The sequence below is a fragment of the Rhinolophus sinicus genome, linkage group LG05, assembly GCF_036562045.2.
Source record: "Rhinolophus sinicus isolate RSC01 linkage group LG05, ASM3656204v1, whole genome shotgun sequence".
In the NCBI taxonomy this organism is placed as follows: domain Eukaryota; kingdom Metazoa; phylum Chordata; class Mammalia; order Chiroptera; family Rhinolophidae; genus Rhinolophus; species Rhinolophus sinicus.
Genome location: NC_133755.1, coordinates 154,529,766 through 154,552,819, shown reverse-complemented (window position 1 = coordinate 154,552,819; position 23,054 = coordinate 154,529,766). Strand labels below are relative to the sequence as shown.

The 23,054-nt window shown below is 36.0% G+C and overlaps 1 protein-coding gene across 10 annotated transcripts in view; it reads right to left on the bottom strand.

Moving 5' to 3' along the window:
- L3MBTL3 (L3MBTL histone methyl-lysine binding protein 3) overlaps positions 1-23,054 on the bottom strand; it is a 105,152-nt gene that overhangs the window by 35,544 nt on the left and 46,554 nt on the right. For all 10 annotated transcript variants that reach the window (XM_019729420.2, XM_074333567.1, XM_074333568.1 and 7 more), the window contains 4 exons: positions 14,097-14,173; positions 9,083-9,168; positions 7,186-7,296; positions 546-660 (listed from right to left, as the gene is read on the bottom strand). In XM_019729420.2, the coding sequence (XP_019584979.2) occupies positions 546-660; positions 7,186-7,296; positions 9,083-9,168; positions 14,097-14,173 (389 nt within the window). The remainder of the gene's footprint in view (positions 1-545; positions 661-7,185; positions 7,297-9,082; positions 9,169-14,096; positions 14,174-23,054) is intronic.

Genomic DNA, 23,054 nt, shown 5'->3' with positions numbered 1-23,054 from the left:
ATGGTATGCTGAGTTCTTGTTTAACGTTTTTTAAAATTGAATTTAACAGAGGTTTATTGAGGTAGCTTAGGTTTGCATGCAGTCCTAAGTAGTAATACAGAGGAAGATCCCTTGTACACTTTGCTCAGTTACTCCCAATAGCAACATTTTACAAAACTATAGTATAAAATCACTATTAGGATACTGATGTTGATACATTAAATTTTGATAGTATTGCCAAACTGCCTTCCAAAAACTCAGTATTAATTTTAAAAGATAATTATTTCTAAATAAAAGTAAAAGAATGTCTATACACACTGGACTCTTTCAGACATTAATTTTTTTATTTCTATTTTTATATATTTTATATATATATATTTTATGTATTTTACACATATATTAAATTTGTATTTTTGTGACTACCAGGTAATTAAAAATGCAGTAAGAGGGAAAAGGACACATAGAGAAGAGATGTAGAGTAGAAAGAGAAGGGTAGCAGGAAAAAAATTAACAAGCACACTAAACAAGAAAATGGAAACATTTTTTGTTATCCATGTGTTTCTTACTCAAAGGAGGCTGAAGAGGATGCCCGGTTTTTGAACACCAGCCTACGGGGTGAATATCAGGAGAATCTGCATCTATCCAGTAATCGTAGCAACTGTTCCAGCCATCAAAGTGAACCTGGATAACAAAAGGAAATTAACCGTACAATTCAGGTCCAACACTTCCTATCATAAAAATTCTGTCTACCGTAACCACCTTTTCATTCTCTTCTACATTATATAGATTTAATACCAAAAAAAATTGCTTCCATTACTTAAATTACATTTTGACCTATCTTCAAATTACCTAAGCATCAGTAAGTGTCTTGCCAAAGGCACTTTTTGGGCAATATTTTGACAGATATATTACATGTATTTCCCAATACTATAACACCACCAAACATCCAATAAACATTACTAAAGTAACGCATAAATCAGGGAAGGGAAGGAGGATGGCGGGGAGAGTGGAGAGAAAGACCTTTTGTATAAATGTCAAGTCTCCTGGAATTATGCTAAAAAAGACTTTAAAAAAAATTCAATGTCCTATTAAATATACCCAGTTTATAAAATATCCGTCTATCAAATACATTTTTAAGTATAACTTTTTAGTATAAATAATTATAGTATCTCTCAAAGAGGTTTTACAACTTCATTGGCCACCATGGGAAGGGGCAGTTGGTCTTTTAGGCATAGTCCCTAGGGATCAGCTTGTTACCTGTCATTTTTTAAGTATTAGATATTGTTGATCTTTTGGGATGAGATTATATACTATAAGGCTATATATATTTTACCTGTAAATCAAGTTTCCCATCTAGGTTTCCTTTTTAAAGTCTATGAATCTCCAATACCCTTCAGGATAATAAATGCCACGTGGATAAAAAATTAAACATTAAAAACTGAACAATGTTAAGTTCTAGAAGAATGCATGAGTCAATGTATTTGTAATCTTAGAGTACGATAGCCTTTATAAGCAAGACACCAAACTCAAAAGCCATAAAAAGAAAGACTGATAAATTTGACTACATCAAAATTAAAACTTTAGAATAGCAAATATTGCAAGCAAGATTGAAAACCCACTAGAATCCAAACACACATTTGTTACACATATGACAACGCACTGTTCCTTAATTTATAAAAACATCATGTATCCATTTAAAAAGATGAAAAGTTAATAGGATAGAAAATACATAGATAAAAAAAAATAAATGGTTAGTAAACATACAAAAAGACAATCACTTTCACTTATAACTTTAAAAATTAAAACCACAAGTTTCAATTATCCTCTTGTCAACCTGACAAAAATTTTTCATTTTGGTGATTCCTGCAGCTGGTAAGTGAGAGAATAAATGGTTGTTCTCATTGACAACTGGTAAGAGTATTAATTGGTGAGATATTTCTGAAAAGTTTTTTGGCAATAACAATTATCATTGATAAAAAACATCATCTTTGACCTGATAATCTCAGTAAGTCAATTCACTGTTTGTCGTAGAAAACAACCAGTATCTACCATCAGGAGGCGAGTTATATAAATTGTGGTATATTTAATGATGCAATAGTACACAGTTGTTAAAGTACATATATATGGGCTCAAACTAATGTCCTTTGCAAAGAATCTTCTTTCTCAAGCTTAGAAATCAATTAATCCTAGAATCAAAACCCATAGATTTCCGTATCATGAAGAAATCATGGATATTATCTTAAAGAGGAGAAGGGATCATCCAGCTAGTTAGGAGGAGTAACCAGGCCTAAAATGTAAGAAACCAAAATAAAATTGTTCATCATTCACATATATTAAATATAGAAAACAGCACCTAGTTATTTAACTCAAAACAACCCTCTCCTTTCCTCTGATCAAAAACAATGTTCAAATAACATTGAGAATGATATTTGTGATAATTTTCTGAAAATATCAATTTATGCTATCAACGCTACCAATAAATTAGTCATAATTTATGGGGTCACTATCAGTTTTAATCATTCTAATTCTCAACTAATCATCAAGTGATTACTCTTTCACTAGAAACATGAAACTCTAATGTCTTGTGATCTCGGCTAGCAAGATCGCCTCCGAAAACCTTGATATCCTCATACATAAAAGGGTTCCTTTAAAATTTTCTGCAAATATAAGAATGTTACGTTGGACTATTGTGTATATGATACCATCCCCTCTGCTGGTTTTCATCAAAACTGACATCTCAGCTTGGCAATGAAAAGTGATCTATCTAGGATTAATACATCTTAGTTACTGTAGATAAATCTCAGACCTTCTACAAACTAGGCTGCCAGGTAATCTGGAAAATATTAGTAGTTTAAGGGCTAAGTTTCAGAGATAAAATTTAGTTTAGATATTATGGACAGAAGTAACAATAAAATTCTCTCTAATAAGTTGCAAGTGCATTTAAAATGCTATCTGCAATTATCTAAAAATTAATATATGTAAAAGTTAATATTAACCCTAGTCAATATTCTCACTCTGAAAGCCCAGATGAAATAATTTTATTAAGGTTTGTATAGTTTCACTTGATCTTTTGTAACTTTTACTACTTTAGTCCTTGGTATATTAAGAGGTTTTTTACTACTTTTACTACTTTTAGTCCTTGGCATATTAAGAGGAAAAATAGAAAATGAGAAAAAAAATTCTTGAAAATGAAAAGAAATTAAAATCATAGTTGTAATTAAAATTTAGTATAAGGTTTGGAAAACACTCTAGTAATGTTAAGTGATCATTTTACCCTTGCTGGAGACTATTTTGAAATGAAATAAAATGCGTAACAAAGAACAAGAGCAGAAGAAACATAAACATGAAACATAAAATATTTAAAAATTTCACAAATACAAAAAAGACATACAAAAATATTTATAATAGAAATGATCCACTATAAGTACAATTATATATAAAGCAACTCGGCAATGATGCTGAATTTAATGAAAATTCTAAAGAAAATATACTATTATGAATGAAAGTATGGTATGGATGATTTAATTCATACATATTTAAAATTGTAATTTAGGAAATTAGATACATTTTTCCCCCAGAAGTATAATTTGGACCCTTTATAAAAACTTAATACATATCATTGACAATTTCAAGATTAAGACAGAGAATATTTTTAGAAAGCAAAACTATTTGTTTATAAAAATCATCTGTTTGGATTTTTTGTTCATATGAAAGGCAGCTCAGTAAAACATATTATAGGCTGCCAGGTTCTTATCTCTGCTCACTTCTGAAATTAAGGTTGTATCTGAAAGTATAAACCCATAAGGACAAACGGCAAAGGAAAGCAGCTGACAGATGAGAAACAACAATGCTGTGTGTGGACAGCAAAAGCAGGGGAGGGAGTGCTGAATCTACTGGACAGAGTGGTCGGGCTACAACCTGCTGCCTACAGGAGTGCAGGACTGGAGTAAAGCAGTCCTCTCTGCAAAACCCAAGGAAGACTCAATCTGGTGGCAGCAGGTACGTGAGGAAGAGGGTCTGAAAATTGGCAGAATAGGCTCAAAGTGTACATACGGAGTAGTTAGGCCCCCCAGATCCACTCCCCGACCCTTCCACCAAGGCAACTGCCCCTTCGACAACCCTGCAAGAGTAAAGGTTTGCTTTCTAGAGAAATATAATCACGGAGACTCTGAACTCCAGGACACAAATGATGTGGTGAAGTGTTTGATGCAAAGTTCAGGGACTAAGCGAGGGTCAGCATGCTCCAAGCCAGTCCTCCTGGTCTCCCCCACTGGCTGCCAGGGTCAGCCTTCCTCAGGGAGGAAATGACAAAAATTAAAAGGCTCCAGAGAAAGGATCCAGATGGTGACAAATGGGGGTCTCCCCGTGAAAAGCTGGCTCTGCTTTCTTATCTTACAGTGAAGCCCACTAGTCAGTAAGTTCCACCCATGAAAAAAGGCTAATTTTAAGTGCCTTTTTCTTAACGTGAACAGACAAGAAAGTATCTGAATTTGAGCAGAGCGTATAATATGGAAGCAAAGACAAAACTAATAAACTGGAAAAAAAAAAAATTACAGGAAATAAAACGGAACAGAAGAAAAACTATCACTAGTATCCTCAGATAAGAAACAATATTGCTTCAGGAAATAAAAAATGCTGCAATTTAAAAGCAGGGAGGGGAGAAAAATAGAAAATGAGAAAAAAAATTCTTGAAAATGAAAAGAAATTAAAATCATAGTTGTAATTAAAATTTAGTATAAGGTTTGGAAAATATAATAGATATCTCTAAGCAAATAGAATTAAAAAAAAAATTAGAGAAGCACAACAAGGAAGAAAATCAGGGTATAAGTTCAAAAGGTTTAATACCGAAGTAGCAGGACTTCCAGAAAGAAAACAGAGAAGAGAGGAGGAGGTGATGAAAGCAATAATACAAGAACATTTTCAAAAACTGAAGGACATGAAACTCCATCGTGAAAGGGTATGAACAGCCAAATGAAAAAAGACTCACACCAAGACAGGTCATCGCAAAACATCAGAACATCAGAGATAGAGAGATGGTCCTGAGAGCTTCCAGAAAGAAAACGTGTATCACCCAGAGCAAAGGGATAGGAATTGTCTTGGATGTCAGAAAAATGAGTGTTTTTGCTGTTTTATTACTTGTTCAGTGGTTCACCTTTAGGCATGAAATTTATTACATTAATTATGAAAAGATGATTGTCAACTACGAATCTCACAGCCGATTTTTTTGGGTGGTAAAGACTGACGAGGATGTTTTATAGAAAGAGAATTCAAGTCAGAAGCAAAAAGAGCTGGACTCTAATCTAAACTTTTCCCATTAACTAACTGAACCACGAACTTTACAGTGCTTGGCCTTCCTGGGCAAAAATTTTCTCACATGTGACATCAGATTTTTACTACAAAAGTAGTGTGTTCCTGAAACCAGATAATTAAAAAGAAAACCTAATCATTTATAATCCTAGCACCTCAAGAGAAGCAAAGTCATTATCTTGATACGTTTATTTCCAGGACTGCTTATGCATATAGTATTTTAAAAAACAATACCGGACATCATACATAAAAACCTGAATTTTTCACTTGCCAATATTAAATATTCTTCTAAAATATTTATCATCATATAGATATGCAGAAATTTATTTTACCCATATCCTACTATGGTTGTCCCCAATGTTAAATACTATAAAAAGGACTGTTATATTCATGTAGTTTTTATCTTTGCATATTCTCTTTGGTTATTCCCTTAACAAAAATTCTTAGGGCTGAAATTCTTGAATCAAAGGGTAAACAACATTCTAAGACTTTTGAGGCCTATCGCCAAACTGCTCTTCAGAAAGGCTGAAAACATTTTATATTTCTACCAGCTAGCTGTATATGAAAAGAAATTTTTCATGCACCCAAACCAAAGACATACTTTTTCTAATTCTGACTAATTTGATTTATAAAAATAAGATTTTGCTTAATTCTATATTTCTTTCATAATTGGTCTAGATTAAAAAAAAGAAACACTTCTATTCCTAAAATACGGATTGCTTTATAACTTACATTATTACCAATGACAATTAACAAGAAAATACAGTTGAAAAAGGTTAACCATAGGCCTTCCATTATTTAAAAAATTTTCTAAAATATTAAATAATTATATAATATTTACAACTAGTGAATCAAATGTTAACATTTCTATTTGAAAGAAATGCCAGATTTGTACAGGTTATTCCTGTTATTTTCCAATTTATTTTCTTGTACATTATATCATTAGAAATAACTAAAGATGTGATTTATTTTTTTTAAAAGAGCATAAAGTTAGACTCTTACAGTTTAGGACTGTGCCTTAGTCCTGCCCTGCCTGTAATTAATAAGAAATTCATTTAGTCTTTCTCAGCTTCAGTGTCATCAATAAAATAATGATGATACATAAATCTCCCACATGGTTATCACCACAAATGTTACCGTGAAACACCATGGAAATTTAACATCTGGCTGTTATTACAACTATTATTCCTAACAGAAATTCTAAATGATCATATGAAGCAAGTAAAACACATATTGTTCTGGTTTGAGAGTGAAGTTAATTTAATGCTGAAGCCAGAAACAGAGACAAGCGCTCTGGCACGCCCCTGGAACTGCGGCTATACTTCACTTCATCACGCGTGGACATAATAAACCAAACCCATTTTCCTGAATGTTTGCTTACTTTATGAGATGTACTTGGCTTTTATTAATCCAACTCTAATTAAACTGATTTTAGTCATAAAATTATTTCTCTTTACTTGTCCTATATTAAAAAGCAGGACAGTCTTCTGAGAAGTCTATATCTAACATAATCCCATAAAAAACAATTAATCTTCAATGTTTTTAGAAGAGTATAGTACTGGAGAATGAGTTATTCTCTTCAGAGGAAATTTCTCTATTACCTACGTGAGATGTTTTCCCTTAATTTTGACCGACCTTTAATATTTTGCATGTGCATTTAGAGAAAATAGATAGCAAATATTAGAAGTCAGCCATAAGTAGAGAAAACTTCTTGCACAGATTAAAGGAAAATGCTGGATAAACACTGACTTTCGAAGATGTGCAGGCATTTAATTTGATTATTCCTATGGTTTTACTAATTTAATTACAGAACTTGACAAATCAAATACCTGCTAAAGTTTCCATCCAAGATGTCTTTTAACAAAAAGGCAAAATAAAACCACAAAAGAAAGTACTTACTTTTATTCTGTGATCATCCGTGTCTGCAACTGTTGCTACTCTAATAAACACGGGATTTCTTTTGTCTACGACCTCCAGCTTCATTTTTTTCTGGAATCCATGTGGAGGTTTCTGCCATAACAGAAAATTTTCTACAGTGAGATTTAAAACAAGAGAAGGTGGGCTCTAAGTCACAAAAACTAGAATTAAAAAAATAAAGTAAAAAAAAAGATGAGCTATCTAGAGAATCTGCCTTTCAAATTCCAAGTGTGGTTTTGGACCTCACCCTCCTTATCAAAAAACACAATCCGAAATGACATGGCCAAACCCTCAGTCAATAGAAACAGCCTGGCCAACTAGCCATAGGAACAAATGGAAAGCAAAAGATCTTAAGATGAATTCCAAAATACTTTGGTTATTTGATTAGCCATAGGGAAGACAGAATTTTTTCTCATTAGTTGGCAAGCATGAAAATTATTTTTAAAAAGAGAGAACATTCAAGTGGCAGAAATAAGCCAAAGACATTAGAGGTGCTAACGAGAGCAAAAAGCAGAAAACACCTTTTAAAAAAGAAAATTAGCAATGAAAGCATGCAAGATGAAATCACTCTAGAGAGAAGAGGAACCAGAAGGAGGACCTACAGTACCTACACCGTGATATTCAGCAGCAAGCTATAAATCTCCAATAAAACTACAGGCAGTAGGAAGCAAGGTGAGTATTTGGAATGTTAGACAAATTACTTAAATTTACTAAATTTCACATTCCTCTTCTGGAAAATGGGTGTAATTAAAGTGTTGCTCTGAAAATTAAATGTGAAAATTATGTACAGGGTACAAAACAATCAATACAAGGCATCTAAAGGCCAAACTAGAGAAATCGGTTTCCTCTGTGTATCAAGGTGACGCTAGCTATGTAGACTGATCCTGATGTAATTTTATGCAGTTCAAAGCAAAGTACAGTGCAGCTCTTGGTTGTAGTAGCGCAAGTTAGAAAGTTGGATAAAAATTCGTAAGTATGGCATAACTCAAAATATCACTCATTTCTAAATTCTGAATTTACTATCAGTTGGAATCATACACATTCTTTCACATGGCTTTTTTCATGTAATGTAGTTTTTCTCTTCAAAATTTCTGATGTTCTTTTCTTCTATATTTGGGCCCATACCTACTAATTAATTCTACCATTAAAAATCAAAGCAATTTATACACAAAAGGATCATTTAAAGAAAAGTGTTCTTTATAACAGACTAATTATGCCACATTAACATTTTTTAAAGCATTTATCTTTCTTTTCCTTTACATTCCTGGGAAAATATAAATTGAAAAACCAGCTGTTCGAGATGGAAAACATTTAAAAATACATTTCATTTCTAATTCTTCCCTTGTACAGAAATGAGGTTTACTTTGAACTTGAATATGCAAGAAGCAATGATCCTGAGTTAGAAAGATACTATAATAAAAGCAGATGACCTTGTATTTTGGTAATTAAACATGCTGATTTATAGCAATAAAAGAAGAACAAAATAGCATCTCATCTTGCCATAGACAAATCCAAATTAATTACTGAATATAATTTTCATTAGAAAACAATGTCTCGATTGGTCTTTCAGAATATCTAGCTGGAAAAACAGAAGTTGGACATACAAACAACTCAATCCACACCAACTCAAACAGAATTATTTTTCGAGGAGATTTTAGAGTCCAAAATGGAAGTATTTTTTTAGATGCCAACAAAGAAACCCCAGTAATAATTCTGGTTTTCAAAACTGTAAAAATTCAAAAATACCTTTTTTGGTCTTCTGTTTCCCTCCCATTCCTATTCCAGTTCACTAGTACTATTTCTTTCTGTTCTTAAATTTCAATGAATGAACACTATCATCAACACAAATTAATCAAATATTGTAAAATACATTACTCACCACTTTGAAAGCTCTTGCAGGAGCAGGTAAAGAATTGGTTTCTTCTAAGTATTTATCCCAAGAAAAATGTTTCACATTTGGATAACCTAAGGAAGAAAGAAAAAAGTAAATCCTGTAAGGTTTAACTAAAATGATAGTGAAAACCATAAACTGACCTATAAATTCTAAAATGTTATCATTATAATGTAGGAAATTATGTGCATATTACTAATGACTTTAAACTAGTCATGTATTCAGAACTATTTGTAATAATGAAATTGTTTTCATCTTGATCGTGATTTCTCTATTAATTTTTAAATGAAAATTTAACATATATGTATATGTATAATTTACATTTCAGGTAAGGATAGTCTTACAACACAAGACACACACAAGCACATATACACAAACACATATATACCCTTTAATCCAGCAATTTTCCTTCTAATAATCTAGGAAATTCTCATATACTGTGTTTGCCCGAAAATAAGACCTAGCCGGACAACCCCAGTGATAATTTTTGCTCCAAAATAAGCATTAGAGCTGATTGTCTGGCTAGGTCTTATTTGCAGGGAAACACGGTGCGTATACAGACAATGCACAATTATTTGTAAATGTGAAAATGTAAAAACCAGTTAAGTGACCTTGAATAAAGAAATGTGTAAAGAAAGTATGTAGTATGTATAAAATAGAAAGAATTTATTAAAAAGAATAGGCCGATTTATAGATACTGATATGTCATCATATTGTTAGTGTTGGGACGGTTTTTTTCCTGCAGGCCCCCGCTTAGAGCTCCATTCCCCTCTTATCGGAGCTGTCTCCCGCGGGCACCATAGTTAGCGGCCTCCTTGTCAAAACAATGTTGAGCAATCACAGCTGCTAGGGACGGACCTCCCCGGCACCCTGGCCAGATTTCCCCCTAACCTGGAGGCCTAACCCTATAAAACAAAGCGCCCAACCCCAGTTAGTGCTCAGTGTTTGGGAACAATCCCGCTGAGCCTGCTGGCGTAATGAAGCTGTGTTCTCCCTGATCTCTGCATGCCGCTTGAGTCTCTCGGTCCTCGTCATTTTTCTGCAACATTAGGTCAAATAAATAAGCCAAAACAAATCGTGGAACAGCATTAATAAAATGTCTAAAAGCACCTATCCTTCCTCCCTCCTGCCCTCTTTTGCTTCCTCCAGAGTCCAAAATCCATTACGTAGGTATGAGCAGGAATTAATGGTGACCCAGTAGGTTGAGAAATTGGCTATATAAAGGGAACTGAAAAAAAATCACTAAATATATTGGCGATAACAGAAACCAGATTTCTCACTAACTAAACAGAGAGTTATAATTTTGGAAAGTAGAAAACTAGAATGGACTCAGTGGTGTTGGATCTGAATTGGAGCTAATGGTATAAATTCATGGTTTTCAATATGTATAAATGAATATAGAAATAAACATAAATACAAATTTTTTATATATTTACCTAAGTATATTTCCTATGTACACTGAGAGGCCGGAAGCAGCAATACCCCAATAGGAATGAGTACATCTAGTGTCCAGATCTTACTTTCTAAATATCATATTCTACTAAAACCAAACCATGGAGACTGGGAGAAATGGCTGACTTCAGAGTTGGATCAGGGAAAGTACAAGATAAGCCCACCTATGCCAGAAAGTAGGGAGTTCTCAAAAAAATTATAAGAACATGGCAAAAGGACACATAAAAAAGCTTAAAGAGGCTCCCACAGGCCAAATCTGAGAAAAACCTGTACATGAAAATAAATAATGCTAGTAATTGACTATGAATCATTGATGACAACAGTAATCTATGGGTCCATGCTGATATAAATAAATTAATTGAATGAATAAATGGGAGGATAAGAAAGCTTATCTCTGCAGAAGAATACCCATTAAGTACAAGGAATGATAAAATAGGAAAAATTATTTAGCAACTTTCAGAATAATTCAAACTAGAAATAGCAACAGATTCTAAAATTAGTGAGTGATAACGGGATGAAGTACAGGATACTTACACAACCTCAAAGTATCTCCCCATAAAATACTCATTAATTATAGAGAAAAAAGTAACTACATTAGTGGAGAAACCGGCAAAACACCAACTTGATCAATTAATGGTAAAATTCATCCATAATGAGATAAACTGACATCACGTGCCACCTGAGAGGATGCAATGAGAACACAGCATTGTTTCTGTCATATTCCTGCCATATCCTAGGTCTAATCACAGGGAAACACCAAGCACACCCAAATTAACATTCTATAAAATGACTAATCTTTAATCCTCAAACATTCTGAGGTTATGCAAGTCAAGGACAGCCTAATTACTAGAGGGATATGACAACTAAGTGCAATGCTTGATCCTTTTCCTAGAAATGACATCACTAGTATAAATGACAAACTTGAATGGGTCTATGGTTCAAGGGTATGAATGAGTTCTGTACTATTCTTGCAGCTTTTCTTTACATTTAAAATTGTTTCAAAATAAAATTTAGGGAGTAAATACACAAACGTTCCCATGTATGCAAACATTTTACAGTATTTTTTTAAGGAACATATCTTACACAATTTAAGTACTATTAAATCTGATTCTGCATACATACATGTATGTGCATACACAGAGGCAAAAAGGTGTTTCTGGAAAGATACAATAACCAACTATTAAACTATTAAGAGATAACAGTGGTTATCTCTATTTTCACTCTAAACTTTTAAAAGCAAGTAAGTATGTCTTAATATCTAATTTAGATAATTCAAAACAAAAATCATTTTAAAAGGCATGAAGACTTTAACTTTGGAAGAAGAATAGCTATGTTACATGTTTCAAGAACACAAACATGGCCAGGAGGGCTGCTCAGGGGATTCACCCACAAGTAGCAGGACTCTCAGCAGAGCAGCTGCAGGTGATGAAGATCCCTTCTTTTCAGACAAGAGATCAGAGCTCAAGCCACAATCTGACTGTAGCAAAAAGGGGCCCCAAGCATCCTCCTTTCTATCTTCCTTCTTCCCTCCCTCCCTCCCTCCCTTATTTATGGTTGTGGAACCAAAGTAACATGCAGAGTAACATCAGCACAAGTCCTGAAAACCAGTCTCATTATGTGGCAGATTTTTTCTTGTGTGTTTTTTTTTGAAACGCGTGTGTGTGTGTGTGTGTGTGTGTGTGTGTGTGTCAGGGGTGGGTGTGAAAATATATCACATAAAATTTACCATTTTATCCATTTTCAGGTGTACAGTTAGTAGCACTAAGTATATTCATATTGTTGTGTGTTTGGCACTTTTTAACATGCAATTTTTTATATTCTTAATTTGTCAAAAAGCTATGTATTTCTCTTCTACTGAATTATAAAAGCCCATGAAAGGAGACAAGATGACTTGGTTACTTGCCTCTCATCAGAATCAGCAATGATGCCTTACACCATCCTTCCCAGGTACCTAACCCAGGGCTATGAAGACATAACCAGGACCGTCTGGTCCACTGGTTCTCTGTTTGTTTACCAGATTCCTGATCATGACCAAAAAAGTGGTAAGGAAAACAAAGGATCAACAGCAAATTCATAAATCGAAAAGAATCCTCCCAGAAATTTAGATGATGATAGTGATGATCAATATTCACCAGCTTCTAATATCCCATCAGCCACAGGACACAGGATGATGGATCAGAAGTCTTCCAGATGGCACCACATTTGGGCCATGAAACCATTAAGGCCCAGCTTTAATACTTTATGGTTTATGTAAATACCCTTTCGTCTTCAAAATAGCTCTAAATCAGTAAAGGACAGAGGCTTTTGTCCCTTAACATATGAGAAGACTCAGCAAGTGGAAGGGACTTGCCTCACCCATCACTGCTAAGTTTGGTTCCCTTAGTAAGTAAATGTCTAGACACTGAGATACACACAGTATCAACTGGGGACAAGCCTAAAAATGAAACCAGCTGTTAGAACAGAATAAGACAAGTATTTGAAGCTCCAAGCTGAGTCTCTGCTGCTTACATGCTGTGGACAACAACAACCCAACAGTTCCTAGCAAACCAAGGAGCCATCCTTTCCCTGGGATAATGGCAGCCTTCATGAGTGTGCACAAGCAACCACCTCCAGCTAAGTGCCACGCTGTTAGCTGATGACCCTGTCTTTTTAGATCAGCAGTAGTCATGGCACCTTAGTGATACGCTCAGCAACCCAATATCTTAATGTTGATGAAGCCACAGAATCTGTTCTTTAGCACATGAAGATAAATTCAAATTGACATCAAAGAGACTATTTATCAGCAGTTACATTGTTCCCTGTCAGAGAGTAAATACGCTGAGAGGGCTCTGTGGCCAGAGGCAGACAGCAGAAGTACCCAAAAACTTCAGAAAACAGAGAGCATAAAGAGCATAAAGGTGCAAAATCCATTTTGGAACCAGGAATCACAACCAGAGGGAAAAAAAGGAAAAATGAATGTGTGAATTCTGATCTCTGAAAAAAAAATCTAACATCTCAAGTTCTCAATTAAATGTGAACATTGTGTTTTTGCCAGAATTGACCTTGAAATATATGAGCCAGGCTCCATCCATAAATGCTGTTCCATATGTCCATTTTTCTGTACTCACCAAAGCCTTAGACAAGGCACTTCTATGGTTAGACAATATATTTAAATGTGTATGAATATAAAGTCTAGCTAGAAATGAATTTCAACTTGAGAAATGAAAGACCTTTTAAAACAGTGCTTCCTATTTGTCCAAAGAATGCAAAAGTTGAGACTGTTAGAGACGAAGGCAATGCTTATATACTTCCAGGTGTATCACAGTTCAGCAAACTACCACCTGCAGGCCGGTTGCCTCTTTTTGCAAATCAAGTTTTATTTTAACACAACTATGCTCAACTATTTGTTTACATATTGTCTAAAGCTACTTTTGTGTTATATCACATTTGAATAGTCTGACAGAGACTGTATGGCTTAGGAAGCCAAAAATATCGACTCTCTGGCCCTTTATAGAAAATGTTTGCTGACTTGTAATATATGAATAATATTAGACACTTAGTAAACACAAACCTGGAGGAGTAATAAGGGTTCTTCTATGTTCTTTACACCAACCAACTGGATGAATGTGTGGACTAGAAGCTTCACACCTGCAGGTTATACAAATTTAAAAATTTTAATTATCAGGATAAAGTCTCAAATACTAGTAAAAGAAAAAACATTAATTGGAGATCATGAATACCTTATTACAATCAATCTTATTTGGAAAAAAAAAAATGGGTATACCAAAGAATCTTTCACTCTTCCAATATATTAACACCAAGTAGATTTTTATTATATAAAAATAGATGTACAGATTTGACACCAGGCAAACAGTTTTCATCCTCCTACAAATTCTGCTATATTCTGTAACTTCAAATATAGCTACAATTTAAGTATGTGATTAAGATTCAGAATTTCTATTCATAAAAATCAGGTGAAAAAATAAATGTACGTATATGAATAATCATGCAGACAGGCAAACTGAAATTATTTCAGCATCTCTGAGGGCAAATGTCCAAAAGCAGGAAGCCTGAGTACCATCAAAAACGAAACATGCTATTTCTATCACCCATTAGAATGGCAGAGACCCGGTATGAAGTCAGGGTATCCCTTTCTCTTTCTCACCTTTCTTCTCCTCTTTGTCACTTTTAATTCAGTCAAGCACACATTTTTCCAAGGCCTCTTTATCAGCATACACATCTGATACATCTGATTCCTTGTTTCTACCAAACTTGTTCTATGTATTCATCTCAATATGCAACATATTTCACTCACTCATTTGTTCACTCAATCATTCAAATGTCGAGAGCTCATGATATGCCAGACACTGAGTATACAAACATATATAAACGTATATACTCAGCAAATCAAACATATACAAAGATTTTGCTTTCCTGGAGCTTAACAGTGTAGTGGGAAGAGGCAGGAAATAAATTAACAAACAAAACACATACTCTGGTAGCACAACGCCACGAAGACAAAGAAGTAGAGGGCAACAGTAGAAAGACACTCCTTTATCTAGCATAGGCAAGATCAGCTCTCAAAGCAGGTGACATTGAAGGAAGTAAAGAGAGAACTGAGCCACTCAACTATATAAAGGAAAGCCATTCCATGCAGAGGGAAAAGCAAGTATATAAGCTATGAGGTGGGAGTCTAGTAAGGCTGTGCCCCGCAGCACAGACTGAGGGAAGCAGAGAATAGGAGATAATATCAGGAAGGGCCTTTAGGCAATAGTAAGGTCTTGGGGTTTTACTCAGAGTAAAATGATGTTTACTAGAACATGATATAGGTTTTAGGCAGCGAAGTAGCATAATCTGATTTATGTTTTAAAGTATTCTTCTGACTGCTCTGCAGACAATAAACCACATTAGGAACAAGAGAAGATGCTGTTAGAAGGCTTTTGCTAGTTGATGATGGTAACCTGAACCAGAGTGCCGCTAGTGAGGAAGTGATGATGTTTTCAGGTCTGTATTTTAAAGGAAGAACCAACAGGACGTGCTGAGAGATTTTGATACAGAATGGGAGTAAAGTGAAGATTTTACGTTCCAAGGTTTGGGGAATGGCAACTGGAAGAACACAGGCCCATTTTCTGAGATGGGAAGACTACAAGCCCAGTCTATGGCGTTACAACTGGTAATTAAGAGTTCTGTTTTCAGCATATGTCTGACAAACAGGTAAAGATGTCCAAAAGATATTGAGCATAAAAATCTGGAGTTCAAGGACAAGATCAAGGCTAAAAGTACACATTTGGGAGTGATCAGCATTTGGGATGGCATTTAAAGCCATGAGCAGAGATGAGACCATCCAGAGAATGAGTCAGGAGAGAGAACAGAATAGGTAGGAGGCCAAGACGGCATAACTAGTAAAGAGAAAGAAGGCAAGAATAAGTCAACTGGGTCAAATGCTACCACTAGATGAATGTAGAGAAGAAACAAGGACCGTCATTGGATTTATCCACATAAGGTCATTAGTATCCTTGGTAAGAGCTGTGTGGTGGAGCTGGGGATAGGAAAGGGCAAAAGCCTTATTAGACTGGGTTTAAGAGAAAATGGAAGGAGAAAAGATGGAGGCAGTTAGTACAGTGAACATGTTTAATAAGTTCTGGTGGTTTTTATAAATCTTTTTTCTTTTTATTGAGGAAGGGGAACAGGACTTTATTGGGGAACAGTGTGTACTTCCAGGACTTTTTTCCCAAGTCAAGTTGTTGTCCTTTCAATCTTATTTGTGGAGGGTGCAACTCAGCTCCAGGTCCAGTTGCCATTGCTAGTTGCAGGGGGCGCAGCCCACCATCCCTTGCGGGAGTCGAACCAGCAACCTTGTTGTTGAGACACGCTCCAACCAACTGAGCCATCTGGGAGCTCAGCAGTAGCTCAGCTCAAGGGTCCGTGTTCAATTTTTTTTAGTTGCAGGGGGCGCTGCCCACCATCCCTTGCGGGAGTCAAGGAATTGAACTGGCAACCTTGTAGTTGAGAGCCCGTGCTCCAACCAACTGAGCCATCCGGGAGGCAGCTCAGCTCAAGGTGCCGTGTTCAATCTTAGTTGCAGGGGGCAGAGCCCACCATCCCTTGCAGGATTCGAGGAACTGAACTGGCAACCTTGTGCTTGAGAGCTCACTGGCCCATGTGGGAATCGAACCGGCAGCCTTCGGAGTTAGGAGCATGGAGCTCTAACCGCCTGAGCCACCAGGCCGACCCCCGAGTTCTGTTTTAAAGGAAACTGAGAAATGGGACATTAGGGGAAGGTGGGCAAGCCATACATGAAAATTATCTATACAATTTTACAAACTTTATAAGTTTAGAATGACTTCAAAATAAAACATTGTTAAAAAGATGAGAAATATTACTTCATTTATTCAAGCAATACACGCCGAGCAACTACCATGATCAGGGCACTGTTCTAGGTGCAAGGGCTACCACAGGTGTCAAAACAAACAAAACTCCTTTCTCCCGCTTGGGTCCTGGTAGGAATAATTTAATAGAGAGGGATGACCTACTGATGCAGAAGACAGAGAACTGACTGGGTAAGAGGGAATGGAACCCTGTGCAGGGGAGCAGGGGTGCGTCACCCACAATTACGAGAAGGTTCTGTCTCTGGGCAGAGATCAGGAAGGTGCCCAGCAGAGAAGATGGTGGGAGCATGTGGACTTGTCTTCTGACTGTGTCCTTTTTCTCAGTGGAATAGGAAGCAAGGTTATCAGCTGAGAGGAAGAATAGGAAAGGGGTTGTGAGAAATGCGAGGGGGAAAAAAGGGGGAGTGAAATTTAGTGGGCTAGACAATCGCTCTGTCACAGGATTTGGGGGCAGAACTAAGGGCCACTTGAGGTTAGCAGTCATGAATGTGAAGTCAAACCAATCAGCCTGTTGAGTCTTTTTCCAGCTGTATTCAATGGCTCAGGCACAGGCATACAGTAGGCAAAAAGTTGATGCAATCAGAGTTGGGATTTAGCCAGGCAAACACAATATAAGGAAGTGGAGATTACAGTGACAAGGTAGTTGTAACAGTATTACAAAAGCTAGGCAACTAGAGGCATGTCACAATTAGTATCTGGAAAAAAAAAAGTTGGCAGAACATTTCCTATCTGTGTTCTCAAAGATAATAGGCATAATGAAGTTTAAAGAAAAAAAAAACCAGGATCATAATATTCAGAAAAATGCTCCATCTCCCTCTTAAGAGATTTATAGAACATATCATTAGCATATTAGACTGTGGAGTTATACTATAAACAAACCAGTTTCAAATGGTTTAACTTAGCATTTCTTAAAGATACTTCACAGTGAAGCACGACTTTGGTGGGCAATCTGTTAACATCATGTGGAACACCAGTGTTCTGTAGAACGTGGTTTGGGAAACGTTGGTCTGAAGGACGCAGAAGTCTAGTCTTGCTCTATTAACCTGATCTTTTGAGTCTATCCTGAAAGATTAGGAAATCTCAATACAGCCCTCTAGATGGGAAACTAGAAGGTAGAAAGCCAGGAAGGTAACACTGCATGGATTTCTGGTGCATAAAAAAGTGAAAAACAAAGAACTTTCTAAGAGAAGTACTAAGTAAATAACATTAACACATAGTTATCACTTTCTAAGTCAACCTTTCTAAGTGCACAACACCAAACAGTAACATAAGGTGAGTTGATGTAAGCCTGACTTAATGCTGATTTTTCTCAAAATTATTTTAATGGAAAATACCTTTAAATTTATAATTAAAGGTTTATTCCTTCCTTCCTTTATTCACTCATCTCTTACCCAACCTCCCCCACTATATATATTAACTCATAGAGGGCTCATTTAAAATGAAAAAAATAACGAATATATAACATTTGTTTAATTTTTTTCCTTCCCAATCTAACACAGCTATCAAGTGCTTTTTATAATTATCTGCTAGGCTCATGGTAATTAACGTAATAGCATTAGACATTACTAATTCTTTTGATTTAATTGGATTTCTATATAAATTACAATTAAGGAAAATACTGTAGTCGATTTTGGCCATTCATTCCTGTTCTGCTTTTCATAGTATCTAAATATTGATCAAAGTCAGCATGTAAAATAAACAAGGAAGCCACCTCAATAGAGAAAATAAAAACAGCCCTATTTTTATCTAGTTTACTTATACTCTCAATAAGTAGACAATGCTTCATTGAGAAGCTGGGAGGCTGCGAAACCTTTCTGCTACTATTGTAACACAAGTCATGTTAGTCCCACCTAGTGTTCAAAAGCAGAAATGGAACCAAGAAGCAATATAGTGAAGAATAGTGAATGGTAAAGTTTGGCAAACCACTGGATCGCTATACCTCTTTCTTTCTTTTGCATTTTCATGTATGTCATCAAAGAAGTCCATTTCAAAAAAAAAAAAAGTTTTTTAAAGTCCATTTCATATGTAAGTGCAAATTACTCATGAATGAGGGCTACTAAGATCCAATCAAACCTAGACTGGTAGATAATAATTCATGAAAAATCCATGTTTATACTGTAAGCATAAAGTGAACAGACATTAAAATCCTCATTTTACGGAAACACAAAGGGGTTAAGTGATTTCACCAAACCCTCCCTTTGAAAAGAAAGAGATCCTGGTTTTATCAGTCACAGCCTAAAGCTAAATAAAACTAATGCACGTGTGCTGGGTTCCACAGATCTAGGCAGAGAGACAAATAAGAAGGTTTCAAGATGCTTACATGAGGAAAACATCAAAGTATTCATTTCAAGCAATAATGATTTAGTTTCTTTGAAGAAAGACAGGACACGTGGCTTATCCCACTCCCTACATCAAGAGTGTGATGACTCTGACAACTTACTATCCAGTCCCCTACTTTCCTGGTTTCCACCAGGTGCTAACTAACTTCAGGGCTCCATCGCTGTGTGTTACTACTAAACCCTCAACCTCGTCAGGCTAAGTGATCTAGTTCTCCATTTTGTCCCTAGTTCATCTGCAATCCCATTTCTCATAGTAGCTCTTTTTAATATTATTCATCTTTTTCAAGCTTAAAACCCAACTTTCATGAACACAGTGAGTACTTGGAAAAGATAAAGACGATACCATCTCATTACCCTAGTGTCAGTTTTCCTTTCATTTCTTCATTTTCTCCAGGCTGAGAGAGAGGAGAGTTTACTTCTTCCCAAGGTTTGCCCCGCCTCCGGGAACTGGTGTCCCAAGTTACCAGTCTCAGATACCTCCACTCTCCCTCCACAGTGTGGCTTTCTTCCTTTGGCCTAAAACCAAGCTCAAAACTCACTCAGCGCAGGAAACCCTCCTCAGAGTGACTCCCCGTCAAGCAATAATCCACTTGCACCTTCAGGGCCAAGCTTCACTGCTTGACATCCCTTACAGTCATCTCTTTAACCTTTTGCAAATTGGTTTTTGCTTCTAAAACTTTTTTTTAATCCTCACATCACCCTATGACACAGTTATTAACTCTTCTTGCAACAGGGGTAACTATAGCTTAGAAGAGTTAAGTCACTTACTAAATAGACAGGCTGCCACTCCCCAAAACACACCCTTGTTTGGCCCCCAATCCCCACCCCAGGCTTAAACAAAAGCAAGTGCTTTCCTTGGCCAGGAACATTCCATCCCAACATCTAATTACGGATTCTTATCATTCTTCATGGTCCAGCACAAATCCCATGTCTTCCAAGAAGCCTTCCCCAAGAACCCTTCAGTGAATCAGTGAAGGGAACAAAAATTTTGCTACCCTGAAACTGCTTTTTGGGATAGATTTTAAGCTGTTTATTAAGAAACAAGCTTCAGAAAGAAACTTTGACCCTCCCCCTTTCCCGCCCAAGAGATTCAGGCAGAAACCTGCTTCAGGAAGGAGACCTTAGGATGCTGCCTTAGCCTACTTTGAATGCAGTGTGGTAAATAAGAGGACATCAGGCATCAGGTTAGCTAGCTACTCCTGGGTCCCATTGTTTCTGAGTTGCCCAGCAAGAAATTTCCTGCCATGTGTGTCCCTGCTTCCTCAACTACCAGTAAATCGCCCATACTCACTTCTGAAATCTAACACTCCTGCCCCCCCCCTTTCTTTTGTCCAAAACGTCTTATATACCCAATCTTGCCTCACTGTCTTTGGAATTGTCATGTTTATGTGAATTCCCCAGGTGCATGTATTAAAATATTTGATTTTCACCTGTGAATCTGCCTCTGTTAATTTTTATTATTAGTGCCGCTAGAAGAACTTAGAATGTGGGAGGAAAAGTATTCATTTTTTTAGCCCCCATCAATCAGTCTTAACCTCCGTGTGCCACTACAGACAGCAAGCAGTTGGTTCTAATAATTAAGCACTAACCACCCTCGATCTACCCTGCAGCTGTTGGCTGGACAGCCCAGAGGCAGGGGTGTTTTTCTTTCCCTCCTCAGACCCCAGCCCCTCAGGGCTGAAGTGCAGAGCTACCTAGGCTCCTTTCCTCTGTATAACTCCTTACCTCCACCAAAGGGTGCTTCCCAAATGTGACAGATAATGACAAACCTATTAACTTTGTCATTGCTCTAGGAAATTGACAACACACTGAAAACTTTTCAACATTATTTTGGGGAGACATATAAAATCACTATTACTCTCAATTTATAAATGTAGAAGAGCTCCATCTCTAAAAATAAAGTTGGCAGCACACGTAAATACACTGAGAAAAAGGCCCAAGCCCCAGGTTTGTTCTAATTCATTAACTCAGTGCTTCTCTTTTGTAAAGATTTGTTTCCTAGATCTTGACTGTTGACTTTTCAGCCTGACTCACTGGGACACCACGTTGAAATTCAAAGATGTAAACTGCAAACTCATTCATCCAGTGCCTGGGGGAGAAGGGAGGGTAACTCCTCTTGCTGTGTTAGGTGCAGCCCAGCCCTCAGGCAGCCACATGATGAAGGAAGGAGGCTGCCCACTGCTCTCAGAGGACGGGGCACCCTCACTTTCCTGCCCACATCTTGAAAGTCCTTTCTAGTTCCAATATCCTGTGATATTTAGGATTATTCCTAAGTCAAGAAACAGAAGTAAACAGTTACCAGTAACAAAAGCACAGAGGAAACCCAGAGGTAAACTGATTTTTATTATGATACTATATTCCTTTCATAAAAATCTACTTCAATCTTACATACAGTTAAATCTATACAGTGTCCCTCTTTGAAAAGAAATGTTTTATTGCAATTAAACATGCAGTACCGTGTGTGTGTGTGTGTGTGTGTGTGTGTTTAAATTCCTACTAAGGTAAAGAGACATAAGATCACTATCTAATTCAAAGGGAAAAAAAAAATCTCATTTCCAAACTATTTTAAATTGGGAAAGGTAGTCCAATTTGTAACCTCAATTACATACCTACGTAAGTAATTTATGCAGAAAAAAAGTTCCAAACTTCAAAGATCAAAGAACATAATATTTAATAAGGCTGGAGAAATTCCAGTGCACTTAATAATTTTCAATGTGTCTTAATTGCATATTGAAGAGAATGCACTATTCTTTTCCTAACAATTAAAAAAATATAATTTCATGTCAATAGTTAAAAATATAAGTTAATCTTCAAAGTACACTGCATCCTAAAAATAATTATTTTGTGCTCAAAAGTACAAAGTCAGAGCTAAAAGATGTTTTTTTTTTCTTCTCTTTCTAAAAAAGAACTCAAGATCCTTCCTATTCTCTAGATATTTGGCATCAAAGTGACTGACAAATTCCTCTACACTTCCGGATTACTATTTCCCAGAAGTTATGTTTTAAAGGAAATACATATGCCAAATAAGCAACTTATACTTTTAAAACCATGTAATACTTTTAAGACCACAAACATAACTTTAATATTCACTCATTTTGTTTGTCAGGCAAAAACTAAAAACAAAACCATTTACCCTAAATGATTCAAAATCCTAAAAACAAAAAGCTGTCATTTCAACAAATTCTAACACTGCTTTAACGTATCTCTTCTTAATAAAAGGACTAGATCCCAGCTATCACACTGGTACTGCCATCATCACAGCACATCAAACACAGGAAGGGTGATCCACAAGGGACAGATTTTACAGTATTTTTAGATTTAGTTTTCTCATCCATTCACTCACTCAAGGATAATTTTAAATGAAACAAAACTACCAATTTACAGGGAATATGCAGAACAGAAGAACATGGTAAGCATTATGACAAGCATTCAATCAGAAAATCCAGGCTGCGGGAGATGCAACAACCTGGTTTCTTTAATAATAGTTACAAGCAGAAGAAAATATAGAGGAATAGGAATCTATAAATTAAAAGAGATCAAGAGACACATTAAAGGAATCACAAAGTATGCAATTCTTTGGACCTAAAACCATCAAACAAACAAAAACAAAACCCAAGATAATTGGGAAAAATGTATAAATATGTTAATACTATTACAGCATATACAACATTGTATGTTTGGGGGGAAAAACAACAACCTGTCTTTAGAAGATGCTGAAACATTCACAGATAAAACCTATCTGGAAACAAAATATCTGGAATTTGCTTCAAAACAATCCTGGAGTTGGGATGTTAGGAAAAG